The sequence below is a fragment of the Drosophila miranda genome, chromosome XL (genome assembly GCF_003369915.1).
Source record: "Drosophila miranda strain MSH22 chromosome XL, D.miranda_PacBio2.1, whole genome shotgun sequence".
NCBI classification, from domain to species: Eukaryota; Metazoa; Arthropoda; class Insecta; order Diptera; family Drosophilidae; genus Drosophila; species Drosophila miranda.
Genome location: NC_046673.1, coordinates 22,506,053 through 22,531,295, shown reverse-complemented (window position 1 = coordinate 22,531,295; position 25,243 = coordinate 22,506,053). Strand labels below are relative to the sequence as shown.

The 25,243-nt window shown below is 46.5% G+C and overlaps 3 protein-coding genes across 5 annotated transcripts; 1 reads left to right on the top strand and 2 right to left on the bottom strand.

Annotated features, from left to right (window-relative positions):
* Positions 1-165: 165 nt before the first annotated feature.
* Positions 166-3,493, bottom strand: LOC108165042 (dual specificity mitogen-activated protein kinase kinase 6). Its single transcript, XM_017301084.2, has 5 exons — positions 2,971-3,493; positions 2,488-2,878; positions 2,292-2,424; positions 2,015-2,217; positions 166-1,943 (listed from the first exon to the last, which is right to left on the bottom strand). Exons 1-5 carry the CDS (start codon positions 3,030-3,032, stop codon positions 1,716-1,718), a joined length of 1,017 nt encoding a protein of 338 aa, XP_017156573.1. The 5' UTR covers positions 3,033-3,493; the 3' UTR covers positions 166-1,715.
* A 537-nt stretch (positions 3,494-4,030) lies between these two features.
* Positions 4,031-19,666, top strand: LOC108164891 (dual specificity mitogen-activated protein kinase kinase hemipterous). Of its 3 annotated transcripts, none has more exons than XM_017300861.2 (10): positions 4,031-5,007; positions 11,523-11,995; positions 12,069-12,248; positions 12,315-12,535; positions 12,603-12,767; positions 15,505-16,133; positions 16,533-17,018; positions 17,116-17,673; positions 17,956-18,535; positions 18,612-19,666. In XM_017300861.2, the coding sequence occupies exons 1-10, from the start codon at positions 4,662-4,664 to the stop codon at positions 18,748-18,750; spliced, it is 3,777 nt and encodes a 1,258-aa protein (XP_017156350.1). In that variant the 5' UTR covers positions 4,031-4,661; the 3' UTR covers positions 18,751-19,666. The 3 variants fall into 3 exon arrangements, with proteins under 3 accessions (XP_017156350.1, XP_017156358.1, XP_017156368.1); XM_017300869.2 differs by having other exon boundaries at positions 4,032-5,007; positions 18,031-18,535; XM_017300879.2 differs by lacking the exons at positions 4,031-5,007; positions 11,523-11,995; positions 12,069-12,248; positions 12,315-12,535; positions 12,603-12,767 and adding an exon at positions 13,893-14,236.
* Positions 19,667-21,279: 1,613 nt separating this feature from the next.
* On the bottom strand, positions 21,280-25,203 carry LOC108164908 (sodium/potassium-transporting ATPase subunit alpha). The gene is made up of 6 exons (XM_017300892.2): positions 24,925-25,203; positions 24,581-24,847; positions 22,168-24,251; positions 21,932-22,106; positions 21,631-21,863; positions 21,280-21,573 (listed from the first exon to the last, which is right to left on the bottom strand). The coding sequence occupies exons 1-6, from the start codon at positions 25,066-25,068 to the stop codon at positions 21,453-21,455; spliced, it is 3,024 nt and encodes a 1,007-aa protein (XP_017156381.1). The 5' UTR covers positions 25,069-25,203; the 3' UTR covers positions 21,280-21,452.
* Between the last annotated feature and the right edge of the window lie 40 nt (positions 25,204-25,243).

The window sequence follows — 25,243 nt, the reverse complement described above, 5'->3', positions numbered from 1 at the left end:
GCAGCTGTGAGCGTGAGATCGATTGCAGTTGCAGTTATTCATCGCATCGCAAATAAATAAGGGCTTTCGGTGCGCGCTTTTTCCTGATAGATAGGGCGGGTAACAAGGAGAGTTTTTGTAACGCTCAGGTGGAAGGAAGCCAGTCCACAGCCAAACACGTATACGTTTATATTTCATTTTGTATCTGAATTTATACATGAATACATTGAAAATCTCTTAAATATATCATCGGGGATTAAACTAAGATTAAATTAAGATGCAACTTTATGAGGAAATGAACAAGTACATACATCCTTCATTTGAAAGACTCTAAAACGAAATTACAAGCCCTGAAAGGTGTGCCTCCATATTCTATAGGTTCTTGGGGAAGATCAATTTTGTTGGAAGATTGAGTACAAAAACTTCGGTCTTCAAGCCTCACTATATTTAATAGCTACCAAAGCAGATATCGGTCCCCCATCTGATGTTTTCTTATCATTTCGAATGACTCCCAAGGTTGGATCCATAAAATACGCACATATATCTACAGCATATAGCTATCGTAGGTACAAAGGGTGTCGGAAGACTGTGGGAAGAACAGGATAGAATAGGATTGTTAGAAAAAACTTCCGATTGCAGGGATCTCCGATCTGTCCGATCCTCTAGTCCTTAAATACATAAAGAAACGCTCTCATAGATCTCGTTGCAACTGCAAAGGGTATATAAACTTCGGCTGGCCGAAGCGGGCTTTCTAGCACACTTTTATTTGCAAGAGTCCTCCAAAGGAGGATCCTTCAGGGCCAGTAATACAATTGATTGCTTTAGAGCCTTGCGCATTCGTTGTTAAATGTAAATATAAATGTTAATTAATTGCTTGATTGATTGATTGTTGGGAGAAAGGGGGGTGGGGCAGGGCATACATACATCATATATCGGATATCGTACATCGTACATCTCGCCTTAATTGAATTCTCGCCGCTCTACGCTCGCGCGCGCGCTCTCTCTCTCGCTCTTGTACATTTAGATCGTTATCGTTATACATATTAAAAAATCAACAAGTAATTACAAGAGATGTTTAAACATTAATTAGCTATAATCCGCGTATGGTTTATTTGTTAGACAATTACCATTATTACGGCTGCGCGACGGCGCTTACGCTCACAATCGCACTCGCACTCCTCCCAGTCCCAGTCCCAGTCCCTGAAGGTTTCCATGGCTCTCTCTCGTTCTCTCTCTCTTTTGGATCACTCGTAGTACAAATTGATTAATATAGTGTGTATACATATATAAGATATAGATTTAGCAGCAGCAACTAACTAACACAACGGCTGACAGCTGACGGGAGGCACGGTTTGGCTTTGAGCGTAGTGCAAGAGGCTTTTGGAGCGTAGGGCGTAAGTGCTAGGGCGGCTGGTGGATGGTGGCTGGCGGCTTCTCCGCCCAAAAAGTAGTTCGTCGTAGCTGAGGGAAGATGCTTCTCTGCTTCGGCTTCGGCTTTGGCTTCGCCTTCGGCTTCTGCTCGTTTGCTTTTGCTTTTGGTTTCACTTACAACTAGAATTATATAATGTTTTCCATATGGGCTGGGTTTTTCTTTTTCCTATTTTCTGATTTTTTTTCTTTTCTTTTTTTCCAGTTCCAGAGACACAACACACACACACACTCACACACATGTACGAAATGCATGCTAGAAAGAAGACGGCGGCAATTTACACGGGAAGAGACTGCGGACGGGGCCTCTACTTTGTCGGTTGCTGCGGCTGTTCGTCCGGCAAATCCAGTATCCTGGCCACAAACTCGGAAATGTCCGTATTGCGCTGCAGATGCTCCACAATGAAGCTGTGCTTCAGCAGCTGCTCGTAGTTGGGCCGCGCCATATACTCCTTCTGCAGGCTGGTGGCGATAAAGTCTTCGAATTCGGGCGAGAATGTGCCCGCTGGCAGCCTGGGTGGATCGTCTTCAACCACCTTCGAAAATACACCCAGGAAAAGGGAATTGCAGATTAAAGGGAGACTTCGGCGGATGGATGGATGATTACCTGTCGCAGTTGCTCGAATGGCGTCCGCCAATTGTCGTACGGATAGCGGCCGGTGGCCATTTCAATCATGCTTATGCCCAGCGACCACACATCGGAGCGTATGTCGTACTGTGCAGGATTCCCTTGTGGATCGATGCGCTCGGGGGCCATGTACGGCTTACAGCCGGCATCGATTGTCTTGGCAATGGAGTCCACCAGATAACCTGAGACCAGGCGGTTGAGAAGACGCTGAGATTAATCCAGAGAATGGAAAGCCAGAGGGGCAGGGTATGATTACCTGAGATGCCAAAGTCACAGATCTTCACCTGGCCGGCGCGATTGATCAGTATGTTCGAAGGCTTCACATCTCTATGGATGACCTTCAGTTGGGCGTGCAGATAGTGGAGAGCACTGACCACGCTCATGGCAATCTATGGAGCGATCCGGATGATCCGATGAGAAAACATTTCGCTCCCTTCAATGGAGTCGCTTACCTTTCCCAGCACACTCTCCTCCATGCGCAGGTCGTGCTTGAAGACCTTCGGATAGAACTTGTCCAGACTGGTGCTCATCACCTCCATGCAGATCCAGACGTCGCCCTCGCGGTACATCGCCCCATAGAAGTGAACCGTGTAGGGGCAGTCGCTGGATCGCATCGATATGTCCAGGTCCATGACCAGACGATGCTGCTCCCGTATATTGACGGTCATCGGTATACGCTTTACTGCCAGCACTGTGTCCGTCTGGCGATGTCGCATCTTCTCCACAATGCCGTAGGCACCTCGTCCCAGATCACAGATTCGCTCCAGGCTGTCGGCATCTATGTCAAAGGTCTGGTCCCCGATCTGGATGGTGGCACGGGAGTCCAGGTTCCGTGGCGGGACACTATAAAAACAGCAAGAGGGCGGCCGAGAGGAAAGTAATGGTTTATCCCTTGGGATTTGGGTTTCGGTCTTGGGGATTGGGGCAGAACTTACAGAGCTTGTTCCGGTTCGCGGTGGATACTGATGGGTTGGGGACGCGGACGTGGTCGTGACATTGCGGCTTGGCTCTTCTGGGTCTCTCTTCGGTTCTACGTGAGTGTGTTGTTGCACTTTTCTGCAAGGATTTCCCCCGTTGCTGTCGCACGGATTTCAGTGTGCGTGTGTCCGTGTGTGGGAGGGAGGGAGGGTGATTTAGAATCAAATGTGTGGGCTTTTCTGGAGTTTGGGAGTCGGCGACGACGACGACGGCGCGGCGGCGGCGGCTGTGGCTGCTGCTTCTCTGCTTCTGCTGGCTGCTATTTTTACCACATTTGGTCAAAAAAACCTGGTCGTGTTCGTGGAAAGCACGTTCGCTGCGCGTCTGAATGGAATGCAAACGCTAGGAAAATGCCGCGCTTCGGTTTGACTTTGTGGCCGCGGTTTTCCGTTTTGCACTTTTCCTGTTTTTCTCGCGCTTCTCTACGATTTTCTTGCTTTTCCTCGCGTATTCTTCGTCCTCGTCAAAAACAATTAGAGATGTTAGATATATATTGATACATGAACATATCGATATACATATAGTTTTGGTGATAATATATTATTTGATTATATGTTGTACTGGAATATATAGATATATCTTCAGCGGAACTAACTTTCTGAGCTCAGGGAAAATCGACACAGCTTTTGGGATACTTCCCGTCGCTGGATCAGATATACCCGCGACTTTTTATTCTATTTTCAGTTTCATCGATGTACACAAAAAAAATGGTGGTATTATTGTGCGATAGGCGGCACTTGGTTTGGCAAATAGAAAATACAATAACACCTTATCATTAATGAAAAAGGTCTGTTGTATGCTCAAAAAGTGTCACTGAAACACATATTTAGCTACCTCTTCTTCTGGTTTTTACCTGTTTCGAACACCAGGAATATCTAGTATTTGGAGGGAGTTTTCGCATCAAGGGTATTTCAAATGTTTTAAGTTTGTCTATTCCGTTTTTAATCACGATAGAGAGGAGAAGGTGGCAGGGTTGCCAGCATGGTTGCTCTCTACGGGATTTTGTGTAACGATTGTTTAGTCTATCGATAGTTTGCTGCTCAGCCAGGTCGTTCGTCGTTTTATAGATTTTACATGCGATTCCAAGCAATAAATAAAGCAGATAAGGTGCAATAATAGTGCGAACGCGACCGCAGCCCGCGGCAAAACTGCAAATCATAATAGGATAAAACCGCAGAAGCGATTTCTTGCGACAAAAACCCGCAAACGTCGTCGCCGTCGTGCCAATCGAAAAAAAAAGAAAAAAATCGCGAGCTCCTGCTGTTGCTGTTGTTGTTGTATGGTGCTGTGTGAGTGAGTGCGTTCCTCACTCTCTCTCTCTCCCTCTTTCTCGCCGCTGTCGCTGTTTTCTTTTTGTGAATTTTGTTTTTGTTTCGGCCACAACAGTTAACTATTTGTGCAAAAGCGCGTGTGCACTGCCCCCACCCCTCGACCAAAAATATAGTGAAAGAGAGGGAAAGGAAGAATAAAAGGCGCCGACGCTGCGTGTGTGTGTGTGTGCTGCGGACCGCCACCGCTGCCGCTGCAGTACGAAAAATCGAAGATCCCAGGACTTGCTCTGCTCCTCCGCCGCCATCGCTCTCGTGCTGGTCAAAGAGAAGAGAAAGAGTGAAGAGAAGAGAGGAGCATCCCGTAAAGAACCGTAACAATGTCCACCATCGAATTCGAAACGATTGGCAGCCGACTGCAGTCGCTGGAGGCTGCGCTGCAGGCGCAGAACGAATCCCATGAACAAATCGTCTTATCGAGGCCGCGCGGCGGCAGCAGCGGCGTCAGCGGAGGCTCCTCATCGCTGGCGCGTGTCCAACCAGCACCGGCAGCCCCCGGCAGCCTCGCCGCCACCTCCACCACAGTTGGATCGGCCATCAGCATAGCCTCTAGACCCGCGCCACCAGTTCCTCAGCCAGCGCAGGCCCCCACAGCGGGCGTCTATGGCGGCACCTTTATCCCGCCCACCACCAGGAGTCCGCGTCCCACTCCAAACCTGCCACTGTGTAAGTTTTTGTCGCCGAGTAACGGGGGAGGGGGTTTACAAGTACCAATAAGCTGTGTGTGCATGTTTGTGTTCTGATAAGAAACATTGCTTGTTTCTTCTTATAAGCAGTTGATTCCCCGTGTTGACAAAGGGGGCCAAACGCTATCGATTCAGGGACTGCATAACGGGACTGTGTCCTCACCCTCCTATCTACCTCCCCCTCCCTAATCGTGGCGTTTGACGATTGCATAGATAAGAGGTGTTTGGGGCGGGGGAGGATTGTCGGTCGGTCCGTCCGTCCATCGGTCGGTCGGTTGGCCCCAAGTGCGAAAACCAAAAGCACAGCAAAACTTGTTTTCGGCAAACACACACACACACATGCAAGACTGCATATGTATACCTACATACATATGTACATGTGTATGTGCGGTATCTTATTCCATATATGGCAAAAAAAAAGCACTTGCCCGTGTGTCCGTCCAGCCACAGCCATCCCCCAGTGACACCACCCTGCGGACAGCCCCCCTCCACACGTTATCCTCCCTCACCGCATTCCCATTGGATTTTCATCAGCCCATGCTTTCTGTGTGTGTGTGTGTGTGTGCGTATGCGCTCTCTCCCTCGTCGTTTACTCTCTCGCTCTGTCAATAGGTATTTTATTGGTTATTTTTTGGCATTTCCGGAGTAAGTTTCATGATACGCCGCGCCACGCCGCTCTTGCGTTTCTTCTTTCGCTCTCTGGCCCCTCGCCCCCAGACCCCCTCGCCCCCACAGTCGATTGTTATGGATTTCGATTTCGAGTGTGTCTCCTCTTTCGCATGTTTACACATAACGGCATTTGTTTATGCCGTGCTTTTGTTGCCGCTGTTATTGCTAATTGTTGTTTCACTTTGAATTTTTTTTGTCACTGGTGAAGTGGGGGAGTAAGTGGGGAGGGCGGGGCTGTTCTAGTAGCTCTTGCGCTATCGCTCTCGCTCACACCTCACACAAACCCAAGTGTGGCTCCCTCCCACCCCCCTCTCTTCGATCAGTACTTCGAAACGCGTAAATGGGAGATCGTAAAGGGTGCACAGTGGGACAAATTAGATTTCAATCAGAATTTTGAGTAACAAAATCCCTTAACTATGGAAAGTCGCTCGCTCTCCTGTGAATGCAATACGTTTGATGTATGAGAAGGTATTAAGAGGCCGCCCTTCCGAGGTTTCCCCTTTCCCACCATCAGTTTTTGATTTATGAGCTTGTAAACAAATTACAGTCGACCTTCCAGAAGTCGAAGTCCACTATTATGCAAAGAAAACGTTCGACTTGCCACCCGCTTCAGCTCGAAGAACCAGACGTTCGAATAATGGTAGCTCAAGTGTAGAATGGGGCAATAAAATAACTGTTTAAAATGTCTGAATCTGTTAGGATGTTAGGATTTGTTGTTTAATTTGTTAGATTATAATTAATCAAAAATTGTTTGTGGAAGGAACAAAAAATTAAAATATTTCACGACATTCGCTAATAGTTTCGGAGATAGTTCGGATTACGCGAAGAGGCAGAGCATCGGGGGAACGTGTACCTACCTAAAATCAATTTTCTATATTCTAAAGTAGAAGTGATACCTTTTGTTCAGGTTTATTCAATGTTTCAGGTGCTTTAGGTTTGGCCATCTGGCGCAACATGGCAAGAGTGGAGCGAAATGTTTCAAATGCGGACAAGATCACAACAAGGATATTATCTCATTCTTTTTGATAGAACTTCTCCCAGCCGAAGGGATCAAGTGGAATTTCCCAGACCCATTTGGCAATCTAACCGCTCCCCTGAACTCCTAAATAACAGCTCAGAGTCCGCCAGGGAAATTCGATCTGTCACCTCTTCCGCGGAAGTGACCAAATCCAACAGGGCTGCCGCCCGGAACGCAGAGGCGGCCAAGGCAGCAGCCAACATGGCAGAGTGGAGGAACTCGATAAACTCAAACTGCTTCCAAATGAGCGAGATATTTGTTAGATCTCCATCCGTGGCATCTTCTCTGGCCCAGGATAAGCTAAACGCACTAGGAGCCAAACTCACAGCGTTCCTGGTTGATCCAAACAACATTATTAAAGGAGATTTATTCAGGAAATTGGAGAATCTGTCAATGCTTCCAACGCAGAACTAAATAGGCCTCAGATTGCCCAAGGGATGGCAGTTGGTTCCCAAAACATCCAACAATGAAGATTCAGCTAAATATTCAAAGTCTGACACACAAAAACAACAAACAGCTCCTCTCAATGTTCCTAGATAACAACGCAATAGATATTGACATCCTCTCAGAGATTTGGGTGCTGAAAAACGCGGACTGCAGCATTTTAGACTATTAGAACTTTTTCTGCACCCCCAGAGAGGACGGTCAGAAAAAACAATCAATTCAGCATTTTATAAAAAGAGAACGACTTGGAAATTTAAGGAATAAAAACATTAAACCTCAAGAGCAATCTCAATATTTTTAGCATATATGCACCGCCATCAACAACAGTTTCACAATTTAAATCGGGCACAAAAAAGGTTTTTAAGTTTGCGGCTTCGCTTGACATACCCTCAGTAGTGGACTTCAACGCTAAGTCATCTATCTGGGGAAATCCGATCTGTGATCGCAAGGGTCGCAGCATTGGGAATTCCACCCGAGAGGCGGGATTTATCTGCCTAAACGACGGTTCCCAACCTTCTCCAGTAGGCCCATCTCAATTCTCTGTTCTTGACCTTTCTTTTCCGAACTACAGTGCAAGGCCTAAATGCCCCCCTCCAAGGCAAGAAGATCCTTCACAACAGAACAGCCCGGATTCTGGGTGCAAGCGACTTTTCAAATCTGGAGGAGCACCTTCCCAAGCAAGAACAAGTACGTTGCCAAGAAATGGTGGAACGAGGAAACGGATAAACTTTTTCGCGTGAGAAACGCTTGCAGGCTAAAACTCTACCTCACCAAAAAATTGGTTGATGCCAGAGCAACCTTAGAAGCCGACAAAAATCTACAAAATCACGTAAAAAATCTCAGAACTGCGCTAAATATCTCGCATCAAGGAGTTGAGATCAGACAAGTAGAGCAGATCAAATACCTAGGCAGGACTATCTTAGCAAACAACTCAGCCTCTGGTCACATTGATCTGGCCATCTCGGAGTCAAACAGAACAGAAACTGTGCGTTTCTTAGATTACTCAGTGGGTGCCACTATGGTATTAGCCCTAAGAGGGGGCTTATATTTTACAAGGCATTCGTCAGAAGTAGGCTAGAGTACGCGTGCTCGTCATTCTGCAACCTGTCAAAATCTTCCTTGGCCAAAATCAAATCCCACTGCAAACATCACCTCAGAAAGTCGCTGGGTCTGATAATCTGCACTCCCGTTCCTATCATACACACTTGATCATAATAATAGGTACACGTTGAAGCTTTTCATTAATAATTAGTTTTATCGTACTTTAAGTGTTGAAAACAAAATTTTTTTTGGTATGTTTTTTTTGTCAATGTATTGCAGTTCCGTGACAAAAAAAATGAAACAGGGAAACCGCCGAATAACAGAGCTTTAAGCGATATTGCGAGTTGACATCACATTTTGGCTGCTCAAAATAATAGGTACAGTGTCAGTAAATTTTGAATATCAAGTGAATAATTTGGAAATTCTTGGCTTTTTGGCAATTAAACATCCATTTCATTAACTACAGTCTAAATATAAGCAAACAATTATTTTTTTTTTACAAGAATAGGCCGAAAGTCTTATTGTACAGCCCAATTGGCTCTTAGTCTGAAAAAAGAAGGCCAATCTCTTCGGGCCATTGCTAAATTAATGAAAAGGTTTCATAATTTTGTTGAAATACTTTAAAAATAAAAACCTAGTCAGGAAACTCGCGGAAAGCCACAGAAAACAACCATAACACGTGACCACTACATACTTTTCTTTGAGGAATAAGGACCCATTTAAGTCGTCAAAGGCTATTGTATCAGAAATTGCACTAGAAGTTAGTGCTCCAACGATCCGTAGACGGCTACAACAAGCCAGCCTTCCAAGGAGAATGGAAAGAAAGGTCCAACTTACGCGTCAAAAAAATTTAGCCATGGGGCAAACTTTTGCTAAAGATCATAAAGACTGCGCAGGATGCGCCGGAGAGAAAAAGTGGAGAAGCCTTTTATGGAGCGACGAAACTAAAATAAATTTATTAGGGAATGAATGTGAAAGCAATGTAGGAAGCCTTAAAAGAAAGAATTTTGATCCATGTTTCACAAAAAAAATTTGTCAAACATGGAGGTGCCAGTTAAAGATATGGGGCTGCTCATCCTGGTACGGCGTAGGTCCATTTTTCCTGACAACGAACAGAATGGACGCTGAGCAATACAAACCCAGATTGCAGACAGTTATGCTATCTTATGCTGAAGAAAACATGAGTTTCCATTGGGTATTTAAGTAATATAACGACCCAAGGCACACATCCAAGCTTTTGACCAAATTTTGTGAGGACCAAACAATAGACGTTTTAAAGTGGCTTCTTAAATTTTCCGACTTAAATCCAATCGAAAACTTGTGGGCAGATTTACGAAACAAAATTAGCTAAGTTTTCATTTTTAAATAATCAAAAATTATGCGAGGGCATCCCAAAAATTGTGGTATGAGACACCTGCCAGACGCTTATTAAAAGTACGCCAAAAATAATTATAAAGGTGACAAAAAATAAAGGTGGATATTAACTATCAAATCCCATTTAGGCAACAAAAAATAATAATAACCAGTTAACAAACTTTTTTCATAACAATACTTGAAGTGGTGTACCTATTATTTTGAGCAGCATGATATTGACTGTGATGTACAAATGGATCTATTTTCTTTTATAACATTATCTTATAATATAATCAAGTTTATTTGATTGAAAACAGATACTTAAGGAATAATTGAGAACTAATTTTAAGTTTAATATATTGCATAAAACCGTTTTATGTTATGTTAAAGTTTACGTAGATGTGTGTACCTATTATTATGATCAAGTGTGTATATCACATGGCAGGAGAACTTCCCCCAGACTACAGGATGAGATTCCTGGCGGCGAAAGAGTTGGTTAAGGTGTTTGCATTTAATCTCCCAACAAGTGAAACGGTGGCAGCAAATAGGGATTTAAACACGGGCTACGCTAAGGCATATCGGTAGTTTGGCAGCATAATAGATAGAGTTGAGGTTTTCGAGAACACATCTTCGTTTTGCACTAAAATTAGCTCCGACTTAGATTATTTCAAGGGTTCTGCGGCTAACAAGCACGCTATAGACCAATTAGGTATCATGTTGCTCCACGGGGAAAAGAAGGATCAACTTTCCATTTTTGGCTTTAAAATCTGGACCCCGGTCCCAGTCGCAGATGGGTCGCTTTCCTGCACGATAGGACAGGTTTTTTAGATAGCTGTTACACGCACAAAACCCTTTCCTCGTTGTCCGCCGAGCTGCTTGCTATCGAGAAGGCATTAGACCATGCTATTTTGTACAATTTCCCTCGTGTCGCGCTCCTGACAGACAGCAGAAACGGGGCTCTCATTCAGGATAACTTTATCGCCTACAAAATCAGAGAAAAGATTCAACAAAATCAACATCTAAGAACTGTAGAGGTTCACTGCATTCCCGGACACGCTAACATCCTGCAGAACACTTCAGTTGACGCAGCAGCCCAAGAAGCCCATAGACGAGGAAAATACACAGCGGTTAAATGGAACCTCAAAGACGCTTTGTGTGAAATACACAGAATTTTAAAAGCAGAATGGGAGAGAGAATACGGAATACGCCGTATTAATTGACTAATTGACTTCATCGACGAAGTCCAACATCTTCTATTCTTTGACTTGGCAATTTTTCACCTTCAAAATAATCCCATGGTAGCATGGTAGCTTAAACCCACAAAGAAACAAAATAAAAGTGTAGAATGGTATTCCATTTTGATGGATCTTGAACCGGGGCTACGCCTCTATGTCGTGCCCACTCAAAGGGCCCCTCAAGTAGGAATAATATTTTGGGAAATGCGCTCAAATAAAAGGAACGATGTTTGATCGTATTCTAAGACAAATCAAAAGATAAACCACACGCACCCCACTGTACGATATTTTAAAACAGTTTCCCAAGAAGATCGGTGTACGTGTGTGTGTGCCTGTGCGCGGGTGTGTATGTTTATTTGGGGATTATTACTGTTTACAGTTTGTGGAGGGAAACTGTTGTTATTATTGGCATTGAGAAGTACATTACCATTATCGTCTCCCAATCGAGCATTCGAGTGTGTGTGTGTGGGGGGCGGGGGAGCTTCGTGGCCGATAAGGAGTGCTGTCGAATGAAGGATTTTCAATAGAAGAATATGTTTTGGGACCCGCTCTATCTTGTGGAACAGAACAGAATCTGTTGACCTGATATTCCTTTTGTAGAGTGATATTTCATACTGTACTTTGAATAGTTTATTCAGGTCCCAATCCTGCGGACAGAAGATACATAAATCATCCTATATGCTTACCGTTTAGACCAATACAAATATTGTAATGTCTCTCGTTTGTCTTGTGCAGCCGAGGCTGGCACGAATCGGCGCCGTATGATCCTGTCGCTGCCCACACAGCCGCACCCCTCAGAAACGGAGACGGACAAGAAGCTGAAGATCATCATGGCCCAGACGGGCAAGCTGAACATAAACGGGCGCCAGTACCCGACGGACATCCACGATCTGCGGCACCTGGGCGACCTGGGGAACGGAACCAGTGGCAATGTGGTGAAGATGCTGCACGTGTCCAGCGATACGATCATTGCCGTGAAGCAAATGCGGCGCACGGGCAATGCGGAGGAGAACAAGCGCATCCTGATGGATCTGGATGTGGTGCTCAAGTCCCACGACTGCAAATACATTGTCAAGTGCCTCGGCTGCTTTGTGCGCGACCCGGACGTGTGGATCTGCATGGAGCTGATGTCCATGTGCTTCGACAAGCTGCTCAAACTCTCCAAGAAGCCGGTGCCCGAGTGCATTCTCGGCAAGGTCACAGTGGCGGTAAGTGGCGACCACACCTTCTTTCGGATTTGATTTCCCACTAATTTCCACCCTCCTGTTGCCCACCACACAGACGGTCAACGCCCTGTCGTATCTGAAGGACAAGCACGGGGTCATCCATCGGGACGTGAAGCCCTCGAACATACTGATCGACGAGCGCGGCAACATCAAGCTCTGCGACTTTGGGATCAGCGGTCGTTTGGTGGACTCCAAGGCCAACACGCGCTCGGCTGGCTGTGCGGCGTACATGGCGGTGGGTGCACTGTACATATGTATATTCCTTTATTCCTATATTCCGTTATCCTTCCCTTCCTTTTAGCCGGAACGAATCGATCCAAAGAAACCAAAGTATGACATACGCGCCGATGTCTGGTCGCTGGGCATCACCCTCGTGGAGCTGGCCACTGCGCGATCCCCCTACGAAGGCTGCAACACGGACTTTGAGGTGCTCACCAAAGTGCTGGACTCGGAGCCGCCCTGCCTGCCCAGCGGCGAGGGCTTCAATTTTAGTCACGAGTTTCACGATTTTGTCATCAAGTGGTGCGTCCCCCTTTGGCTTTCCTTGTTGTTGATCAGAATCTGAACTCGCTTCTTCTTTTGGTTGCAGCCTCACAAAGAACCATCAGGATCGACCCAAGTACCCGGAGCTCCTGGTTCAACCGTTCATAAGGACCTATGAGACAACCAAAGTAGATGTTCCAAACTGGTTTCAGATGGTCATGGAGACGGCCGGCAAGCGGCTGCGCGTCAATGGCGATCCCACGCTGAAGAGGTGAGGAGGCCGGCAGATCAAGAGGAGCCCCTCTTGAAAACCCGACAAAAACCCCACAGTTCCTCAAAAATACTACTCCCAAAGATATGTACAATCCGCGGATGATGTGAGGTTGTCCTGTATAGATCTCTCTCGCTCTCGCGCTCTTTCTCTCGCTCTCTCTCTCTGTCTCTCTCTTGAGCGCATCTTTTCCGTTTCCGTTTCCGTTTTCTGTTTTCTGTGCTTCTTGAGTCCAAATCTGGGAAGCACAAGCTCCTGCTAGAAGGTAGGAGAAAGGATCACAGTACCTAATCGTAGGACAAGCTACTGCCTAACCCAAAAACTATGTTTAATTTCTAATTTCTAATGCTAGCAACTAAATCCGAATTGCTTGTTTCCTTTCTTTTTATTTAAACGAATTAAATTACCCTAGGATTACAGATTCCTTACTTTTGTACTTTCTTTAGTCTTTTCTCCTGGCAAAGGATACACACTCCACTCTCTTTCCTGCTCCTCCTCCTCTTAGCACTCTTTTTTCTTTGTTTTCGTTTATGTTTCCGGCATGTTTTCTTCGTTCTCCACACGCCTTACACGTAGCAATTATAGCATCATAGAATCTGTTGTTCTAGATCCTAGGAGCCTAGCTCCAACGCTCTTTCCAAGGCACTGAATGATGTATGTATCTGGCTTTCGGTCTGCGCAGTGCGTTTTGGGATAATGGGAGAGGAGGTGCTTGCAATCCTGAAACGCACTGTAGCTGAAGGATGTCCGAAATCGAAATGGTGTAAGCCTTTGGAAAGTGCTAGTTCCCTCCCTCCCCCCACTGTAAAGTCTGTCCTGTATCCTATATCCCTTAGATCTATTCGTCTATGCTCCGTGTACTGGTACTAGATATTACTCTAAATATCAGTAATGCTCTGCAAGAAACACCCCCCTGGGAGTACCACCGAATATTTATAAACTTTTATTTGTTTCTTCCCACTTTTGTGACACTCTTTTGCGTATTATTTTTTGAAGAATCCCATTTGAAAGTATGTGTGTGCGCAGTGTTTTTATTTTCCTTTTTTTACCATCTTTTTATTACCATTTTTTGTAGGTTACCTAATTCCTAATACCATTTCTAAACAAAACAAAACCAATACAAATACAAAACAAAAAACAAACCTGAAAGAATTGAATAATGACAAAAACAATAACGAAAAATTATAAAAATATAATCGAAAAAGCAGAAGACAACCCACAAGGCAACCCATAAAACCACCCAAAAAGCAAAACAGCATCCCTACCACTATGCGGTACCGTACGTACCACATGTGTGTGGAAAACTGTCGAGCAACCGATCAATACCGATACCCATCTGTATGCAGATATAAACCCATACTTATATATACGTATATCTACTATATATTATGATAATACCAACCAATACCAAGAACATAACTACTCAAGACTACCCATAAACAATCCTCCCCAATCAAAAGTAAAATTCAGTAAGTACGAAGAGTTTATTACTACATTACAAACATTATTACTATTAGCCGTCTAATCATAGTCTCCATGTGCGCATATATATCCATTCTGTATCATACGATCACAAGCTTTACTAATTTTCATCAACTAATGTCCGAGAATACAGTGTACCCTTGCAGACAACGACCTAGCAATAAAGTTGAGCAAAGCCCCAACCCCTGCCAAAGAAATCTACCATCTAAAGAAAATCTAAGACTTGCAGATGATATCTGTCCGTCCGTAACGTCTGTGTGAGTGCTATATATGCTTTCTGGCATATGCAAATAATTAGGAATGGTTTACCCCAAGGAACAATCCGCACTGCAATGGTACCTGATGCTTCGGTCAGCCCGAAGTTAGCTGATTTCTTGGGTTTCTTTACTTGCATGTGGCTCGCATGAGTTTTGCCTGGCTTTCATTAACTTTTCATTGGTTTTGGTTTCGGTTTCGGTTTCGGTTCTGATTATGATTTTTTTCCACAAAGCTCATACCACATCAAAGAAGGTAATTTCGATATTTTGAATAGTGCTTATTTGTGTTGTACAATATTTTTGCAAGCTGTTAAGTTCTCCTCTGCCCTTTCTGGTTTCCCCTTCCCCCACTTCCCCCACTTTTGATCCTGTACAAGTCCTGTACATATTTGTTTATCCGATCCCTGGCGTCGAGTGTCGTGCTGCGCCGTGTCGTGCCTCGTGGTAGTGCTTAAGCAAACAGCTATCCTGCTGATGCTTCAACGAATTGGCCAATCTATAGCTGCCTAGCATTTCTATTCCCTGTTCCCCTGTCTGGCATCTCGCTGTTGCTCACTCGCTGTAGCTATTTCTCTCTCTCGCTGGCTCCATCATCCTCTCGCTTGATCTCTGTTCCACACAAACACACACACCACACACACACGCATACACAAATACACAGAAACTGTATATACACATACACTACGAATCATTTATATATGTATATCTAAATGTATGTTTTATGTGTTGCTGTGCATACACATGGTTTGTATGTATGTATATATGTACATACAATATACATATGTATATATGTGTCCCATCCTTGCCTCCCAAACACACCCACACACCCCGCCACCTTCTCACCCACGCCAATCCCCTCACAATACCTTCCACCCGTCGTGTTTCTGCCCTTCTGGCCGTACATTTGTCTGTTTTCCCCTCATCTATTGTTTATCCATATCGGTATTGATGTCGAGTTATCGAGATATCGATTAACATGAAGCTTACACTAATTGCAGACCAACAACAACAACCACAACAACAACAACAACAGGAGCGGCAACAACAGTTGGAAATGGTGCAGCCGGAGAACCAGGATCAGGAGCTCCAACAGCAGCATCAGTGATGGGACCAGGATCAGGAGCAGCCCCAACAAAATACGGCAGAGCGGCAATATCCTACCAAGCTCCGAGCACCATGAATCCACAGAAGACAATAAAACCGACGCAGATACCAAGCTACCAGCAACCACAGGCGCATCAGCATCAGCAACAGCAACAGCAGTCGCAGTATTTCATACAATCAGCCACACAACTACCTCAAACAACAACAACAAAAACAACAACGACAGCAGGAACAGCCACAAATTGCTTCGGGCACAGCGGTGGGAGCAGGAGCGGTAGCAGCAGTGCCAGCCCACTGTCGCCGGCCAGTGGGCTAAGCGCCAGCCCGCTGTCGCCGCCGAGTGGAGGCATCAGCGCCAGCCCACTGTCGCCGCCCGGTGGCATCAGCGACATAAGCAAACTGTATCGGAAGTCGCCCTTCATGCAGCGCAAGCTGAGCAACGGAAACCCTCATCATTATCAGCAGCAGCACTACAAATACAGCGATGAGAGCCCCAAGAAGGAGTCGATGTTCAGCAGTATTGGTGGGTACACGTTGAAGCAGTCAACATACATCCATTTTTGTCTGTAAAGAAACAGTTGGCCAGAGGCTTCCACGAATTGGAAACGTCATCTCGCTATCTCGCTACTAGCATCTCGTTAGCGCTCTCTCGCTGTTACCTCTCTATCACTCCTAGCGTGGCTTAGCAGCTCGCATCACCCTGCACTCGCTGGAAAACCCGTACTCGTAAGGGTATCCCCATACCCCAAACCTCATATAGGAATTTGTATTCAATACTTAAAATGTTTTACAATGATAAGTACTCGAAATCCCATTACAATTTGATAGATTGCCCGCTCCACCTGAAGCTATCATTTGTGGCTACTGTTGATAGTATGATTTATCTTATCGCTCGCCCATTCTCTTTCGTTCCGCTTTGCAGGCCAATCGATTCTACGCAATCTGACGACATCGCCCTTCAGCCAAAAGAAACACAATTCAACATCGTCATCGTCGGCATCGACGACACCAACAGTAACAAAATCAACAGGAATAACAACACTGCCGCACAACAACCAAACCGCAACAACCACGGATAAAACAGCATCAGCAGCGCCAACGTCAACGCCCACAACAACAACAGCGACAGCGACAGCACCCAGCACGCCCCAATGGCGACTGCCAGCGGATAGTCCCTTAGCCTACGACAGCTGTGATAGTAGTAGTAATGTGAATGCGAATGCGAATACACTGACCTTGGGCCTATCCTCCCCCTCGCCATCGCTGCAGCGCAGGCTATTTCCCACAGAGATACAAACGCAGGCGGCAACAACAGGCTCGTCGGTGACTTTGCAGCTGAACAGCCAACTGCAGCAGCAGCAGCAGCAACAACCACAGCGCCTGCAGCCAGGAAATCAAAGCCCCATAGGTAATGGTCAAGAAAGGATCCCCAAGGAAAAGCAAACCCCACCGAGAGTTTAAAGCTTGTATATTAATCGGCCTTTGAATTCTCACTCTCGTTTCAGTGTTGCAACGCTTCTACCATCAGCAGAACCAGCTCCGCGAGAAGGAGGCCGCCGAGCGGTACCAACAGCAGCGCCAGCAGCCAGTCGGCGGTACCAGCACGAATCCATTCCACAGCAACTACGTGCCGCCGCCGCCCTCGACGCACTCCACATCTAGTCAGTCGTCCACGCAGTCGACGTGCTCGCAGATTGCGGCCCCCCTCGCCAGCCTATCGCCGCCCGGAGCGACGGCTGCGGCGGCGGCAGCGGGACACTTTGGGGTGGGCAGTGCGGAGCAGCTGCAGTACCAGCCGCTGCCCCTAACGACGGCGGAGGTGGCCACAAGTCCCAGATCTCCAGAGCAGCCGCAACCGCAGCCCCTGCACCACCAGCAGCAGCATCCACAGATGGAGTATGGCGGTGGGGGAGGCGGTGGCTGTGGCGGGGGCGGTGGCGTTGGGGGATCGATGGTGGCCAGCAAGCTGAGCAAGCTGTATGCCCGTCGGCAGCTTTTGGGCCAGAGCTCGAGCAGCAGGGCGAGCAGCAACAGCCTGGACGCGAAGGAGCAGCACGATGCGGGTGAGTGGCGCCGCCTCATATTTCATCTTTTGGCTGCCGCTTTTGGGTTTGCTTTGAGCTTGAGCTTTGGGGGGAATTCTTTTCGATTGCATTTGCATTTACATTTTCGTTTCGTTCTTTCTCTCTTTGTTTTTCTCCACACGCACACCGCACACCGCACATCCACATCCACATGCACCATCACACGCACCATACAAAACGCACGTCATAATCATTGCACTGCCTCCACCAATCAACCAATCAACAAATCAATCAATAAATCATCCATCATCGTTGCATCAGGCTGGTTCAACACCCTCGCCGGCGCCATGAAGCGACAATTTGCCACCTATGTTAAAACCCAATTGAATTCCACAGCCACGTCACCGGTGGCCAGCGCGGGTGAGCCACAGCTACAGCCACAGCCACACCTCCTACCCATGGAGTCCATGTCGAGTCCTGTTCAGCTCCAGTCGCAGTCGCAGTTGCAGTTGCAGTCGCAGCCACAAATGCAGTCGCAGGTACAGCCGCCGGCCTACAGGAGTGTCGTGAACAACGGAGGAGGTGGCAAGGCCTACTACTATCGCACCCTCTCCGCAGCGAGCAGCAGCAGCAACACAAGCCAGAGCACCTCCCCTACCACGGAGCCGCTGGCAAGCAGCGCTGGCTTCCTGCGGCGCTATGCCAGCAGCGGTGCCGGTTCCGGAGGCGGGGGCAGCATCAGCACACCCCCCAGTCCGCACATCCTCGCAGGACTGGATCGCAGGCACCGCAGTCCGGATCCGCCGCCACGCTACAATCGCGGCCAGTCACCGTTGCTGCTACGCAAGAATCTGCTAGAGCTGAGTGGACAGCCGCCGGGCTCCCCCCTGCTCCATAGACGGTGAGTCTTTGCCCTATTGTCGGCCTGCTCTAAACCGTGTGAATGCTTTATCTTCACCTTCTGTGCCTCCTTATAGATATGTGTCGGCGTCGCCGCCGTTGCCCCCGCCGCGACGCGGCTCTGAGAGCGTGCCCGGATCGCCGCAGCACTTCCGCACCCGCATCCACTACACCCCTGAGCCCCAGAGACGCATCTATCGCACCATAGATCAATGAGTGGCGCTGCAAATCATGGTCATGTGATGCTGGTATGGCTTCGATGACGATGCCGGGGGCGCAGGTGGCTCCGATGCATCCGTTCTGGATGCGTCGCCAGGGGACGTATCGCTGTCGATGCCCGACCCTCGCGGCCACTTGAGCGCCGGCCCAACGCTGGGGGGAATGAGCGGAGCGGGTCGTCGGGCATGCTCGGCGAGTGGTTCGTATGCCAGTTTGTATGCGGATGCCAAAGCGGATATGGATACGGATGCAAATGGGGATGGGGATGCATGGCCAGGAGCAGGAGCAGGGGCAAAAAACAGCCGAAATGGGAACAGATGGATGGACAAGGCGCCGTGGACATGTGATTGAGACAGACAGACGGACAGACAGACCGAAACATATAGAGAGAAAAAGCAAACGAAAGTGTTCAAAAGTCTTATACGAATAAGTGTTTGGCCTCAGCGATTCCTCATCTTAGAAATCCCTAAATCTAATTTATACTACTTCTTCCGCTGTGTTTATCTTTTCCTTTTTCTTCTTATTATTTTTGTTTAGAATCAGAATCAGAAGATACATATATCGATCTATATACGAGTATATATAAATTCCTTTGTGCAATAGTTGAAAGCAATAATGTTTGTCCATTGAGATATCTATCTATCTATCTATCTATTTATCTATCTATCTATCGTTCAGTCTACTGTATGCCCCTTTCAATGTTAAATGTTTACATTATACAACTATATACACAGATATACACAAGCATATACCTATTATGTACATGAATATGCGTGTATGTATATTCCATATAGGAGTCAAGAGCAATTTCGATTTGTACGAGTTATACACCTCAAAACAAAACAAGCAACCAAGCAATCCCCAGGAGAGACTCTTCCTCTGTAAATATGTATTTTTAGTAGTGTTGTGTTGCTCATGAGTGAGTGAATAAAAAAGAGTTGTTCACTTAAGTGAGCAACTGAACATGTTCCTTCCAAGCTGTTCTTTTTTGTTCACTTGTTCTTTGTTGTTCACTTGTTCTTTGTTGTTCACTTGTTCTTTTTTGCTCACTTGTTCATTTTTGCTCACTTGTTCTCTACTCACTTTTTGCGCAATTTTGCTCCTCAAAGGGCATTTTGCGATCTGGCAGCTGTTGCTCATATTTGCGTTTACTTCACACTTTTTGTATTACCGGCAAAGCTGTTTACTCTTTCAAATATTCAGTATGTCGCTAATTCGAAAGTATAGTGAAATTTGGAACCATCTGTGCATGAATAGTGAACAACTGAGTGAGCAAGTTAGCAACTGAGCAAGTGAGCAACTGAGCAACTGAGCAAGTGAGCAACTGAACAAGTGAGTAACTGAGCAATCTAAGAGAGCAAGTGAGCAATATGAGTGAGTTGACTCACTTACTAAAAAAGAACAAGTGAACATGTTCACCAAAATAAGCAATGTTTACCCAACACTAATTTGTAGTCCATTCGACATGTTCCTTAACCAGACCCAGACCCAGCATTCGCATACCCCCCCTGCTACTCCCTGCATGTGCGCATACGTATGGTATGTACAGACAGACATAGTACGTATACATAAAAATAGGAAAGAAGGCATATAAATAGTCCTGTCCTGTGTGTGTGTGTGTGTGTGGAAAACCGAAACCAAATTCTAATCACAGTTTGTGTGGCCTCGTGTTCTTTGTTCCTTCTGTGCGTGCGTGCAACAAAGTACATAGTATGTAACCTATTAGCCACAACTCTAGTAACTGTCTAGTAACCCCAAAAGAGAAGAACTTTCGTTGATTTGTATTTGTATAGAAGAGCCTTGTATATATAAAGAGAGAGAGAGAGAGAGAGTAGAGTGTAGTGGGAGATGTAGGCGGATGTGTGCTGTTTGCAACCACAAAACAGAAGGGAAATCCAAGCACATCACATGGGAAGATATTGTAACCGACTACTGTAACGATTATGATAATGCAAATGTTTTATTTACTATATATGCATTCGGCAACAAGCAACAATTCATGAAACGATCTGTTTTCGACTGATTTATGTGTTAAAGTTTAAGCTTTGGTACCGAGTATGTCTAGGCCTATGTATGTTTGTATATTTTGAAGCGAGCAGTATCCTTGGCTGTGCGTATACGCCTGGAACGATCTTCTGGTGCACCCTATACGCACACCCATCCATGCTGTACTCTCTATACACAGTCTGTGCGAGATGTGTACGTACGTTTTTAGTTTTTATGCGCATATTGTATATTGTAAAAACATTCAACTGAAAAACCATAATAAACCATCAAACCGAACATGTAAGACTCTGATGAATACCAGTAACGAGACAAATTTAATAAATAACTAGCTTTAAACGAAACCATGCACGGCAGCACCATGCCAGCTTCGAATGGCAATGCTTCGGAATGCTTTGATTCCCATCCGTATAATGTAGTCGCAATATTTATTCGAATACAATTCACGTAAAATGTAAAAACTATTTCCTGCCCAAAACACAAGAACCAGAACACAGCATCAAAAAAGTCGCGCAAAAGATATCACAAGTCTCTCAAGTCTCATATATTTGCATAGTCTACGGATCCGAATGCGAGCGTTTTGTCGGATCAAGTCTCGCGTTTGACTCGTTTCGCGAGTCATTTGTGAGCGTGTGGAGTGCTTAATACGACTGATTCTCGATGCCATTTTCAGAGTTATTTATTTATGTCAGTGGCTAGTAATATGTCTCCTGCTCCACCCAGCCGCCGGGTTCTCGGCGAATGAGATAGCGGCGACCCTCGTCAAATAGAATAACGAGCACTCCAAACGGAAAGGCATAGGTCCACCATATAAATCTGGAAGTAGGAGTGTCTACAAAGTGGTTCAAGCTGGTTAAGTCTACGTTTTCTTACTTGACGGGGTACATTCTTAGAGCTTTTTTCATGCCTGGCAGGTAGCAGAGCGCACCTGCGATAACTGTTTCCAGAACCAATGCGAAATTGAGAACATGATTGCTCATGCCCTGATGTACTATGGAGTTTCGGCGCGTTTTGCAGATTATTAGATCGGCCCACTGGGTGACAACAATTGAGACAAAATACCCCGTGCAGGCCGTATACTGGAGCTCCTTGCGTTCCTCGTAGGTCTGCAGTGAAACAATGAAGTGGATTAAACCTTAAGTCCATTTAAACCTTAGGCCATCGATCATCGTACCCATTCTTGGCCATAGTCGTCTTTCAGGTCCTCGACATCCTTGGCGTCCCATTTTTCCCGAATTCCCACGAGGGACATGGGCGGAAATCCATGTTCGGCCATTATGGCAAAGAATGTGAAGAAACAAGCGACGGTTTGTATGATTCCGATCTGCAAATAGGCCATCAAAATCAACCTGTAACATTGAAGTGGATTGCAGTTAGGGGGAACTCCGATTGAAACACATCTAAGCATACTTTTTGTTTACCAGGCGGTCTTCGAATGGATCCCTCGGCATGCGGGACATGATGTCGGATTCGGCTTTCTCATAAGCAAGGGATATGGCCGGCAGCATATCGGTTCCGATGTCAATGCAAAGAATGGCGATGGTCCCCAGGGCCAATGGAATGTCAATTGTCACAAACAGCAAGAAGGGCACTATCTCGGGCAGATTCGAGGTCAGAGTGTACGCAATTGACTTTTTGAGATTGTCGAATATGAGGCGGCCCTCCTCAATGCCCACAACTATGGAGGCAAAGTTGTCGTCCAGCAGAATCATGTCCGCAGCCTGCTTGGAAACATCCGATCCGGCAATGCCCATGGCCACGCCAATGTCGGCCCGCTTCAAGGCCGGCGAGTCGTTGACGCCGTCGCCCGTGACGGCAACAATTTCGCCACGCCTCTGACAGGCCTCGACTATGATGAGCTTCTGTTGCGGCGAAGTACGGGCAAATACGATTTCAGTGTGGTAGTAAATGACGGCGTCCAGGTCTTCTGCCTTCATTTCGCGGAGCTCTCCGCCGTGTACCACGATGGAAGTGGCTGAGCGGGGATCCACCTCGTGGATATCAACGCCACGCGCCTTGGCAATGTCCTCCGCCGTGGGCTTTGTTATGATGCCCACGCTCTTGGCTATGGCCTTGGCTGTGATGGGATGATCCCCGGTTACCATGATTACTCGCACTCCCGCCGATCGACACTTCGATACTGCGTCTGGAACGGCCGCCCTCGGGGGATCTATCATGGATATTAGGCCCACAAAGCGCAGCTGCGTGAGCGGAAAGTTTGGTGGCTCCGTACGGAACTCGTAGGACAGCGGATACTCGTTCTTCGTGAGCATGAGGTCGGCGAATCCCAACACTCGCTCCCCCATTCCGCCCATCTCCATGTAGGCCTCCTCGAACTCATCCTTCAGCTGCTGCGTCAGTTTGACGGTTTCTCCCTGAATCATTATCGTTTCACAGCGGTCCAATATTCTTTCTGGGGCACCTTTCATCTCTACAATATAGTGAGCATCTTCCGAATCGAACTCGTGCACAGAAACTTGATATTTTTCCGTGGAATTGAAGGGTATCTCGGTCATCTTGAGGTGTTTTCGTCGAACTGGTCCCACGCCGCCATAGACAGTCTCCGCAAATTTGAGCAGTGCCGCCTCCGAAGCGTTCCCACTTACATCTTTCTTGATAATCGGTAAATCCTCTTGGCCTCCTTTGAAATCCGCCGAGTTGCAGAGGGCTGAGCAGAGCAAGAGCGCGTTGAAGGAGGCATCGCTCTTATCGAACTTTGACCCTCTGAAGTTCTCCGTGGTATCGCATTCCACTATGGCCTGATCATACCACATGTGTGCCACTGTCATTCGATTCTGCGTCAGAGTGCCCGTCTTATCGGAGCAGATGGTCGACGTAGAGCCCAATGTTTCGACGGCTTCCAAGTTCTTCACGAGGCAATTCTTAGACGCCATGCGCTTGGCCGTCAGCGTCAGGCAGACAGTAACTGTTACGAGCAGACCCTCCGGCACATTGGCCACTATGATGCCGATGAGGAACACAACGGCGTCTATGAACGTGTATCCAAGAACTAATGCTATTACAAAGAACGTGAAGCCCAACAGACACGCCAGAATTGTAATAAATCGAATAAAATGCTCTATTTCCCGGGATATGGGCGACTGTACTTCGTCCAAGCCGGCCGCCAAGTTGGCAATTCTACCCATCACGGTGTTGTCGCCGCAGCTGATGACAACTCCCCGGCAAGTGCCTTCGAGGACGTTGGTCGAGAAGAAGGCTAGATTTTTTGTTTCCAGCGGATTCTCATGTGTGAACTCGGGCGATCTAACCTGTGGTTCCGACTCCCCCGTCAACGATGAGTTGTCCACCTTTAGGCCATGGGACTCTAGGATTCGAATGTCGGCCGGAACTCGATCGCCGAACTTCACCTCCACGATGTCGCCCTTGACGAGCTCATCTGCGGGTATGGTGTTTATTTCGCCATCTCGAATAACTGTGGCATATTGCGGAACCATATTCTTGAACGAATCCATAATGGCCGATGATTTATGAACCTGAACATAAGGAAATCATTCAATTAATAGATGTGCAGTGTACTTTTCATCGCCGAACACCCGCTTCTATAGTCCGTATAAGTGTAGTCCTATTCCCAAGAGGACCACAAAGAAAGTTAGGTGTTCTTCCACGAGATATCTGAGAGCTGTTTCCACGTGGTACACCACTAAACTCACAGAAAAGGCCTCAACAAAAAAGTATTAATACTGAAATCAGGTTATACTCGTAACGAGCCATCTCTGGAACCAAGTTCTGGTTTCATTGGTAAATTGTGTCATGCGGGGGCATACTTAGCAATGACTCCTCGCGAGTGAACAATAAAATTTACCTGGAAGTAGGAGAATAAGCCAGTGATGATCACCAATATGGCCAAGGCCAAGCCAAGAAACATGTTGTCATCAGGTGCATCGGGTTGGGTTTGAGATTGTATAATGTACCCAACGAAGCACAGGAAAGATCCAGCCCACAGCAACATGGCAAATCCGCCAAACATATTCCTAAGGAATATTACAAGCTGGGACGTGGCTGCGGCTGGTGTCAGCATATTGGGGCCATCTTGTTCCAGTCGCATTGCTGCATCCGACTTAGATAGACCCTGTGCAGATTGGAAGGCACAAGGAAGGTTTTTGGAAAATTAGCAGTCAATACGAGCCCTCTGGCTGCTCGGCCTACCTTGACCGGATCAGTGTTCATCCGCGCCAAGAGTTCCTCCAGCGGAATTTTATGGAGATCGGTTTCGACATCTTTCTTATACGATTGAATATCCTTCTTGGTTTCTTTTAATTTTATGAATTTCTTTTTCTCGTTTGAAGCCATGTTTCAAACGAACAAGCTTTTGTTGTAAAAGTTTATGTCGTATTGTACGTATATGGGATTAGGAAACAAATGATTTATTGATAATTTTTTAATATCTGTAACAGTTTTTTCACAGCAATGTTTGTGTATCCTGATAGTCTATTAGAGTCTATTCTATTTCCAATACTGCTCAAGG